The 11,094-nt window shown below is 35.4% G+C and overlaps 1 protein-coding gene across 6 annotated transcripts in view; it reads left to right on the forward strand.

Moving 5' to 3' along the window:
- The window catches only part of LOC107635074 (TMV resistance protein N), an 11,097-nt gene extending 820 nt beyond the window's left edge, over positions 1 to 10,277 (forward strand). The window contains exons 2-6 of one of the 6 annotated variants that reach the window (XM_021121851.1): positions 5,291 to 6,401; positions 6,580 to 6,885; positions 6,980 to 8,714; positions 9,193 to 9,269; positions 9,911 to 10,277. In XM_021121851.1, the coding sequence (XP_020977510.1) occupies positions 5,291 to 6,401; positions 6,580 to 6,885; positions 6,980 to 8,305 (2,743 nt within the window). In that variant the 3' untranslated portion in view covers positions 8,306 to 8,714; positions 9,193 to 9,269; positions 9,911 to 10,277. Of the gene's footprint in view, positions 1 to 5,290; positions 6,402 to 6,579; positions 6,886 to 6,979; positions 8,715 to 9,192; positions 9,341 to 9,910 lie in introns of those variants that run through there. The other 5 variants (XM_016338435.2, XM_021121852.1, XM_021121854.1 and 2 more) reach the window with 5 other exon arrangements.

Raw genomic sequence — 11,094 nt, forward strand, 5'->3', positions numbered from 1 at the left:
CATTTGTTAGAAAAATTATTTAAAAAAGAAAATTAGTAGTGTGGAGTTCAGTGTGGTATAATTTGTTTTCTAATTTTTTTTTTTTAACTTCTCAATGATAGTATACTATAAAAATTTACAAGAATATAACGATAAGAAGAATTACTCTTCTTCTTTCACACTGAATATAAAGTGTTTTCACAAAAATAAAAAATTATGATAGAAAATAATTATAGAGCATTTATCTCTTTTATATTTAGAAGAACAAAAACTGATACAGATAGAATAAGTCAATAGGCAAAATGGTTCGTCAAATTTCACTAGCTAATCAAATTAGTCTCTTCGAACTTTAAATTGAACAGAAGAAAAAGGGGTTGATGAGATTATTCATATGTCCTTCATGAACTATAAAAAATGGTTAGGTGTGAATCCTTCTTGTTATTGATAGTAATGCCAAAAATGACAATAGAATAAACATTAGTGTTATTTAGAGTTGGATAACTTACTTTATGGTTTACACTGGTTCTTTTTATTATTTTTTTTATTATTTTTTCGCTCCACTTGATGTGTTGAGCTTCTTTCTTTTAAAAAAAAATTGAAGTCGTTGTGTTCTAAGTTCTAATCTAACTATCAGAACGTCATCCTCTCATTCATACTTCCTCTTGATTCAAATTTTGTAAGAATAAGAAGTGGGAGGAGAAGAGCGTAGAGGGGTAACTTTGTAACTTTACAATTAGATTATAAGATTATTAGATAATTTGGATATGCCAATTAATCACTTATTAATTAACAATTGTTTGAAGACAAAATCTATAGGTCAAGTACTAATATAATTCATATTAGGTATTAGGGAGACTACTTTAATAGAGTACCAGTTTGATCAAGATCAAATTCATCCAAAATGGAAAAGTGGAAAAGTTTGGCAGAACTAAAAAAAAATTAAAATTTAATCAATGTCAAATTAAAATAATAGAAAAATTTAAAGAATTATTTTAATTATTTGATCTAAATAACACATTAATTTTACATGTGATAAATTGAAACAAATAAACCGTTGGGTATACATGTATTTTCATCAAATTAAAAAGAAAGACTACCGTAGCTTACACAACAAATTGAAATGTCAGTCAACAAACTGAAATGCCTCAGATCGTCCTTTATAAACCCTTTTGACTTGATGCTAATGCAGCAATGCTCCACTTTATACCTAATGCAGTATAGAGTCATTTTGTGTGTATATGTATTACTTCTAATCTAAGTAATTGTATTGGTGTGATTACGTGATCCACAGTTTTCTAGTTCGTGGGGAGAAGAGACTTTTTTTTTTATTATTATTAAATTGCTGATGGTTATCAGTGGCTAAGAGAAGGGAGGTTGAATTTTAGCCCATTTTCGCTTGATAACACTTGTTGGCCTTAAATATTGTTTCTGGAGACTTTTTGTCTTTTTATCTCGTCACTAGTCACGAGACTTTTTATTTTGTCTCATCCCCAGCCATGAGACTTTTCTTTTTGTCTCGTCAATCAGCACAAGATATTTTTAGTTTTATCTCCTGTTGCAACAGAAACAGAAATGGAGTAGAAGGAAGAGAATATTACACCCAGATATATCCTGATTTAGCTGCTAAGTGCAGTGCAGCCTACATCCAATCTCCATCACAACAATGATGGAATTTCACTATAATCATCCTTGATTACAAACACCAATTCTCCCTAGGAACTACCTTCCTATCCGGGATAAGTCCAGAATCTAAACCCAAACTGAACTTGACTTTGTCACGGCCCAAAATGAGCCATGATCGGTGCTAAGGAAAATAATCCCAAGCAAGCCTAACCGACTCAAACATAAGTTGAATAAGAAAATTACAAATATTTTAAATAAATTTACAATGTCTAAAATGAATAATTACATATTTTTAGCAAATAAAAAATAAAATAAATATGAGTGGATCCTGCCTGTGACATATGAAGCAGATGACGTCTAAGAACTCAACAACGAATAGATACTCATTGCAGATCATTACTCTTGAATAGAAAGGCTCACATAATCAAATATTTATTCCTGAAAAATATTTTTAGAAAAACAGAGTGAGTTTTGCAACCCAGTGACTAGGCAGTACATCTATAATTCACATGAGACCATATAAACATAATTTTAGTTAAAAGATAATAATTTATGTAAATAAGTGAATTAATAAGGGAGTTCTCATACAGAAATCAAATCAAAAGTCTACACTTGGGTGGCTCCACCTCTATGGGTAGTCCTTTCCTCTTGTGTGTCCTAACGGAATATCAGATCTAACGTGTGGCCTACACGTTAGGCTAGCAACACCCCTGCTAGCTGGAGTCTGAGTTAGATGCATCTAAGTTAACGTCATAACCGCCGTTAACTACGGTTTTCTAATACGAGCCTCCCAAACCAATTCAAAACATATAATTTCAAATACAACCAATCTTTGATCTTTCAAATATATACAGTATCGAATCAAATAATACTTTCTCATCAAAATCATTTTCAATCATATGAAATGTCGAATATACTTTACAAATTCAGAATATATAAGTGAGTATCAACAATATCTCAATGTTCTAGAAACATATTCAGATAAAATCGAATATTCTAAAATAATACAAAACTTTATCAAACATGTATACAGTCTCATGTGCAGATTGAAATTTTGAATTTCACAAAAATAAATATTTAGTACTAATAAATCCATTATTAAAATCAAATTCAAATCCTTTGTTGGTAACTTGTAAGTATAGTCATAAATTCAAGCAGCATATATCAAAATAATTATCTGTAAAGCCAAATAATTATAAATATAAAGCCTACTCACAAATTGGTCCCAAGGGACCAAAGAAACCAAACCAGAGTGCCAAGGAAGGTTGAAGTAGAATGGAATGAAAGAGCACGAAATTTGGACCGAGGTAGTAGCAATAACTTCGATTTCTCACTGCAGCAACCAAAGGAAATAAGAGGATGGAGCATCAGCAGCTCCGGTGACCCCCCACCGGCAAGGACAGAACAGGCAGAAGCAAAGTTGAGCTAGGGCAAACTTGTAGAGTTTCCAACAGCAGCTTCTGGCGACGTCAGCGCGATTCCCAGTGACCGGAGGCGCGGTGGTGCAGCTTGCGACAACGGCAGAGGCGTACCAGCTCTCCCTCCTCGCGAGACTCTCCTCTCTCTAGCCATTGTGTTTCTCTCTCCTCTGCGAGCTTCTCTCTCTCTTCGAAGCCCCATACCTGCAGCCGCAACAGTAACAACGAAGCTCCCCTTCCAGCGGCAGGGACGGTCTCCAGGGGCGATGGCGAGGACAGCACCTCCTCTCTCGCTCCTCTTCCTTTCTCCTTCCTCCATTCCCTGTTTCGAACTCCTTCTCTCTCTCCCTACTTGATCCGCAGCAACGACGGCGACGTCCAGCTTCACCGGTGTCAACTCCTTCTTCCTTTCTTCTCCCTCTCTGTTTTCCCTCGCTATTTTTCTTTCTTTCATTCTCAGCAGGGGGTGTGTGTGTTCGGAGAGGGTTAGGGTTTAGAAAAGGGGTAAATGGTAGTTTAGGTATTTTGATAAAATTAGAAGGTATATGTAAAATGTTTCAAAAAAACTTGAGATGTTACAGACTTGGTTACTGCCAAGCTTTCAACTGGTAAAGTGCTAACCCAACTTACAAGAAGATTCTCACAGAATCATGATACACAACACAGATGTACAAAGGAACTCTAAGGACATCTATGGCTTTTTCTTTTAATTTTGCACTCTCTGCCTTTTTCCGCTCTATGGCTTTTTCATTACAAACCTCACTGTTTGCCTTTTTCCATGAGACTCAAGACATGACAAAATTAAACAGAAAAATTACAAAATGAAAACATTGAAGGAGAAGAAATTCTGTCAGCTTGTGCTGCTATGAGAACTCTGTGCCTTGCACTCTCACTCCTTGAATCAACCCTAACTGTTCACCCATACTTATAGGAAGAACCCTTCAAGGTTGAAACCAAACAAACCAAGCCAATCTTCTTCTTCTTCTTCAAGTCATAACCGATTCGGCCAGAGAGAGAAAAAAGATAAATCATGCAAACCCAACATGCAATTACCTCTAGTCCTTCCTTGGTCACCACTCTTCATCAATCCGAGCCCTTCATCTCTTCCTTGCTCTCCAAGATGAACTTCTGGCCGTTGATGCTTCATGATGATGATAGCTTCATCTGATCCAATCTCTGCCTCTTCCATCACGTAGCCACTCTAGTTACTTCCTGTGATGTTAGAGCAGAATCAGAGACAAGCCATCTTCTCCAAGATCTTCTCCTAGCTGGCCGAGATCTTCTTCTTGTTTTTGGGTATGAGGAGCCCGAGATTACCTCACCAAATCTTACCATTCTTGGTGATAATATCAGCCACTACATACTTTTAGTTTGCTTTTTCTTGCCATCATTGTGATGGTCTTTTGGTGTGTCTTTCCTTCTTTTCGGTAGCTCAATGTAGCTTCTATGGTTTGCTGGGTAATATCCGCAAAAGAAGAAAGAAAGAATGAGAGAGAAGAAACAATTGGATGAGAAGCAATTAAATGAATTAAACAAATTAATTGAATAGAAGTTGCTTTTCCTTCCCTGAGTAGCGTGTAGCCTTAATGCCATCAATCATATCAATGACATTCTCTCTCATATTTCCAATGCTAGCAAATTAAATTTTGAAATCCATTCCAAGAGAAGGATTGGGATCCGTTGGAGGCATGAAGCAATTTTACTTCCTTTTATAATAAGTTTCGTATCAAGCATTGGGTCATGTAGCAACAATTATTAATTTGAGTTTGTAGGAATAATAATTCAATTTTGGCCAAGTAAAGTTACCATTAATTCAACAATGTGGATCAAAAAGATTTTTGTATCAATGCTGAATGTTAGCTTTAATTTGGGCTTATGATGATATTTGAATTCTGGCCCAAATAATCACAAATTACTTCAGCCACATAATATAGGAATCATTAAACAAGGCTGAATGTTTTTAAGCATATTGGGCTAGCAATAATTCTTTTCCTGTTCGGCCTAATAAGAAAACCTGCATTACAACATTATTAATTAACATATGTTAAATGAAAATCGAATTAATAATTTTATAATTAATTTAATTAATAATGTTTAGTCATCATAAATATTAATTTAGAGTTTTCCAAACTCATCAATTGCCTTGTTCTCTTTTGTATAGTTTTTCTTTCTCCAATAATTTTTTAATTTATTTTAATAAAATTAGTTGTTTTGCTTTATTTTTCTTTTGTCTTGCTAGACTTACAAAGAAATTATTTTTCCCTGAATAGAGATGAGGCAGTACTTGTGGAAAAAATTGCTCAACATATCCATGAAATATTGATTCCGAAGTTGCCCCCTTCAATGAAGAATCTTGTAGGAATTGATTCAAGAGTCGAAGGAGTGATTAATCTCATAGGTCTTGGGTTGAATGATGTTCGCTATATGGTTATATGGGGAATGGGAGGCATAGGTAAAACGACTATTGCTAGAGCTGTCTTTGAAACCATTCGAAGTAGATTTGAAGTTAGTTGCTTTCTTGCCGATGTAAGGGAGCATTGTGAGAAAAAAGATACTGTCCACATTCAAAAGCAGCTGCTTGATCAAATGAATATAAGTTCATATGCTGTTTATAACAAGTATGACGGGAGGAGAATAATTCAAAACTCTTTATGTCTCAAAAAGGTACTTCTTGTTCTTGATGATGTAAATCATGAAAAACAATTAGAAGATTTGGCTGGGGAAAAAGATTGGTTTGGTCCTGGAAGCAGAATAATAATTACAACTAGAGACGTAGAGGTGCTAAAGGGACCAGAGGTGCATGAAATTTATAAGGTTGAAGGGTTAGTGGAAAGTGAAGCCCTTAACCTCTTTTGTCTGAAAGCCTTTAAACAGCAGGAGCCTACAGAAGGGTTTTTGGATTTGTCTAAAGAAGTGGTCAAGTACAGTGGTGGTCTTCCATTGGCACTTAAAGTATTGGGTTCCTATCTTAATGGTAGACCTACTATTGCGGTTTGGTATAGTGCTATTGAAAGAATAAAGAAGACTTCACATTCTGAAATTATTGATGTATTGAAAATAAGCTATGAGGGTTTAGAAGATACAGAAAAGGATATTTTTCTAGATATTGCTTGTTTCTTTAAAGGAAGGCAGAAACATCATGTAACAGAGATGTTAAAAAGATGTGGTTATCAGGCTGAAATCGGTCTTGATATTTTGATTAATAGATCATTGGTCACATTAGAGGAGGTTAAGATACTCGGGATGGTTACTCTGGGGATGCATGATCTGCTTGAAGAAATGGGCAAACAAATTGTAATTCAAGAATCTCCAAATGATGCTAGTAAGCGTAGCAGATTGTGGTGTTATGAGGATGTTGATTTTGTACTTACTCAAAAGAAGGTATGCCTCGTTTTTTCTCAACTATAGGATGCATAGAATTAAAATAAGAATTTGACAATGTATTTAAAATTTTATCCAAGTAACTAAAAACTTATTTTTGCTTTTATGGTTATCTCAATCAGTATAGTTTTTTCCTTGTTTTTTTTTTAATTGTTTATTTATTTATGTGTATTCGTAGGAAAGTGAAGCAACTCATAGCATCGTAAGTAAGGTGTATTATTGCGAGACAGAAGAGGAATGGAGAGAGTATCGGGAGATTAAAGAGAATTGGAGAGATTTATCTTTCTCAAATATATGCCAGCTAAAACTTCTCATTTTAGATGGCGTGAATGCTCCCATTCTCTGTGATATTCCTTGTACATTAAAGGTTTTGCACTGGGAAGGTTGTCCAATGGAAACTCTACCCTTTACAGATCAATGCTATGAACTTGTTGAAATTGATTTATCTCATGGCAAAATTGTAGAGTTATGGGATGGAAAGAAGGTAGACCTTTTCATCGATAGTTCTATCAAATTTTATTACAATAGCATTTCCAACAAAAATAGTAACCACGTGATATTTCTCTATGTTTTTTCAGGTTCTGAAAAAGTTAGAACACTTGAATCTGTACTTCTGTGAGAAGCTGAAGCAAACGCCAGATCTTTCTGGGGCTCCCAATCTTAAAACACTTAATCTTCATGGATGTAAGGAGCTGAATTATATTAATCCATCTCTTGCACACCACAAGAGGCTTGTTGAATTGAATTTAGGTAGATGTAGGAGTCTTGAAACACTTGGAGATAAATTGGAGATAAGTTCACTCGAGAAACTAAATCTATATGAGTGCCGTAGTTTGAGAAGACTGCCAGAATTTGGGGAATGCATGAAACAGTTATCGATTCTTGATCTGGAAAAAACAGGTATAGAAGAGCTACCCCCAACGCTTGGAAAGTTGGCTGGCGTGTCTGAGTTGGACTTAACTGGGTGCCACAAGCTTACTAGTCTTCCCTTCCCACTTGGATGTTTCGTTGGCCTAAAGAAGTTGAAGTTGAGTAGATTCGTGGAGCTTAGTTGTGTTCCATACACCACTCATGGGTTAGAGTCCCTCGAGGCTTGGGATTTTTCTAACAGCCCAATTTTTGTTGGACTTTTGTGTTCTCTCTCTCGCCTGACCTCTTTGAGTAGCCTAAAATTACATGGAGAGTATAGCAGATCTAGAGAAGTGTCGACCCTTTACTATGATCTTGGCCACTTAACGTCGTTGACGGATTTGGATTTAGGGTACAGTGATTTTTTAAGAGTTCCAATATGTATCCATGCACTTCCCAGACTTACACGTCTGGATCTATGTTATTGCTATAATTTGGAGGTTTTGCCAGAGCTTCCATCAAGTCTAAGAGAATTACAGGTAAAGGGCTTTGAACCACTGGTTGCATCCAATGTAAATGCTGCTATATCAAAAGCGTGTTGTGGCTTTGCAGAATCAGCTAGCCAAGATCGTGAAGACCTCTTGCAAATGTGGATCAGTGGGAAGGAAATGCCAGCATGGTTTAAGGATCAGAAAAAAGATAACGGAATATCAGTCTCATTCCCCCATAATTGCCCTTCAACTGAAACCATCGCACTTGCTCTCTGTTTCCTATTACAAGGTGTCATCATGGACTTGCCGGAACAGCCATCGGTTATCTGCAATGGTAAAGAATTCATCAACAAGAGTGTATTTCATGTGGTTTTGCCTCTCAAATCTAAGTATTTGTGCATTGTCTGCGTGAATGGTTACTATTTTAGTAACATGTTATGCCAAGACAATCGCTTCCAACTGCAATTTCCCAGTGATTATCGTGGAATCCGAGTACAAAGATCTGGAGCACGTTGGGTGTGCAAGCAAGACATTCAACATTTCAAGCAGTTTGGCATCTCGTAGAAGCTCTGACCCACCTGAACTCTTACCTTTCTTCCCTTTGCATTCCCACAGCACTTGGTTCTCATAGCTCATGACACAGCTTTCTCAATATATTACTTGTATGATTGCAAAATTTAGATCTCTTCAGCTAAATGGTTCCCCAGATTCGAAGCTTTTGACAGAGCTCATTGCATCCATCCAACTGCCATGTGAACCCCAGAAAGGAATGTAAATCTTGGGCACAATTAGAACAAGCAAAGGGAATATATATATATTTGGGGATGATATTGGTTGTTCTTTAGGGGGTGTCACAAATGCAGACAGGTTCTTGTGCTTATGACATTCGGGCATTTGTTTTTGATGGAGAATTATATCTACTGAAGCTCTCCTTTCACTTTTCATGTTGCTTCAGTTAGCCCTCAAAAATCAGGTAATTGATTCTATTTTTTATGGATCTATCTCGCTTGGCTTCATTTAGTTGAAATTATTCAAGCCCAAGATCAATTCAGTTTGTATAAATATGGGCATTTGAAGTTTGTTATTTAGTTTGTAATTCTTTTTCTTTCAACTTTTGTAAAAAATATGTTGGGTTCTGATAGAGGAGAATTTGTATTCTGTGATTACTGGGGAATGTGCACCTGTGTTGAATTGCGTGTTTCAAATTGTGGATATGAGAAAAAGGGGGATGGGGAAGAATATGAATTGAGCATTTGGAGGTTGTATTTGAGTTCACGTCTGATGGCTTTTCTACTTTTGTTTTTCTTTTTATTGAATATCCTGAGAAAAAAAAATTTAATCTTGGTTTCATGTGTAAATTGTTGCAATGAGGTTATAGCGATTCTTTTATTGGGTTGGAGGGTTTTAGGAAGATGGTGCTTGAGATTGACAATGTTTTTTCGTTGCTGCAGCATAGAGTGAGATTGGCAAGCATAATGTGACAGATTCAGATTCATTACAGAGTGAAGGAGAAAATCTGCAGACCATGGTGAGTACCAATGTCAACTTAGTTGCCATTCTTGCAAGTTTCCAGTTGCTTTGATATGCAATTATTAATAAGGAATAACCTCTATGTTAACTAGTTCTGTGGGCTATGTCTTTGATGTACCTCATTAGAACTTTGATTACTCATGTTTGATGAACAGCTAATTTTTAATCACACATTCTTTAAAGTTCTTACTTGATAAGCCTTTAATATGCTGTCTCTTTCCTTAAAAGGATGTGTAAATCCATCATATTCCACTAAAAATTACTGTATAACTTGATAGCATTTTGATCCATCATCTTAAATGTGAGTAATCATTTTGATCCTTTGGTTTTCAATCCATCTTAGTCAGGATGGTTTATAGCAACCTGTCACTGAAACTAATAACATAAGATCAGTGGGATCTATGAGTCGATAAATAAATTCTGTTTATACTTTATAGTTAAATTCTGTTGGGATTCAAGTTTAAGTGGTAAAAAATCTCCCGTCAATCAAGAATTGAGTATTTAATAGAAGGATCCATTAACTTGTTGCCCTAAGGTTTTGGAACAAGATACGCATGTTATCTAATTTGCTGCTTGTTAATTAATCCATGTAGCGGCTTAGTTTGTCCATATACTTAAAAGGCTATTCAATGATGTAAGTAGGAAAAAAATTACCCCTGTTCAGTGCGGATACAGATTCACCCAGCATTGCTGAATATCAAGATTTGTTGGAATAGAAAGTAGTACTTTCATCTGTTGTAAATGTCAACGATGAATGAAAGAAAGTGTGACACATTACTTTCCAATGCTTGATAGGACTTCACCCTGGTCCACATGAATACACTTGTGCTATGAGGACTTTTCCTCTGTATTTGATTATGCACATTGCACACAACAGAAACTCGTTTAGGTGGTGATGGCAGGTGCATATGTATGTTAAATTCACATTTTGTTTAACAGCTCAAACAGTTCCATCTATACACATTCATTGTGCTGGAAGCAACAAAGTGAGATCTGTTCCTGTTTTTGTGTTTATTACCTTTTCTTTATACACTGCAATTTTCTCTCTTAGGGTGTTATATAATTAACATGAAGTTCAAAGAATGGATAGTTGTCCTTGCTACCCTATTAAGATGTTCCGAGGTTTGCATTGCAATATTGCATACATGCATATAGCATTTCTGTCACGGCCCAAAATAGTCATGACTGGCGCTTCGGGAAATAATCTCCTAACAACCCTAACATATTGGAATATGAGATAAATAAGGTTACAAATATTATTATTTTTCTTTTAAATTTACAAGTTCTAAAATAAATAATTACATATTTTTAATAAAAAATAAAATAAATAAACATAGAAAGATTCTGCTTGTGATATATGGAGCAAATAACGTCTAAGAACTTAACAAGGAATAAGTACCCATTGCAGATCATTAGTCTTTAATAGAAAGACTCACATATTTAAGTATTTATTCCTGAAAATTATTTTTTCAAAAAAAAGGAGTGAGCTTTGCAACTCAGTGACTAGACAGTACATCTATAATTCACATGAGACCATATAAATATTATCATAAAAATAATTTTATTTAGAACATAATCATTTATATGAATAAGTGAATCAATAAGGAAGTTCTCATACAGAAATCAAATCAAAAGTTCACATTTAGGCGGCTCCACCTCTATGGGTAGCCCTCTCCTCTTGTGTGTAGTAAAGTATTTAAGTCAAGTGAACTATTTTTTATCTTTTGAAAAAATACTACTAAATTTTTTATAAAAAATTTGGGGGGGCCATGGCCACCCCTTGTCTGAACTAAGCTCCACCACTGCTTGTGTGTCCTAACAAA

Source organism: Arachis ipaensis, chromosome B04 (assembly GCF_000816755.2).
Source record: "Arachis ipaensis cultivar K30076 chromosome B04, Araip1.1, whole genome shotgun sequence".
In the NCBI taxonomy this organism is placed as follows: domain Eukaryota; kingdom Viridiplantae; phylum Streptophyta; class Magnoliopsida; order Fabales; family Fabaceae; genus Arachis; species Arachis ipaensis.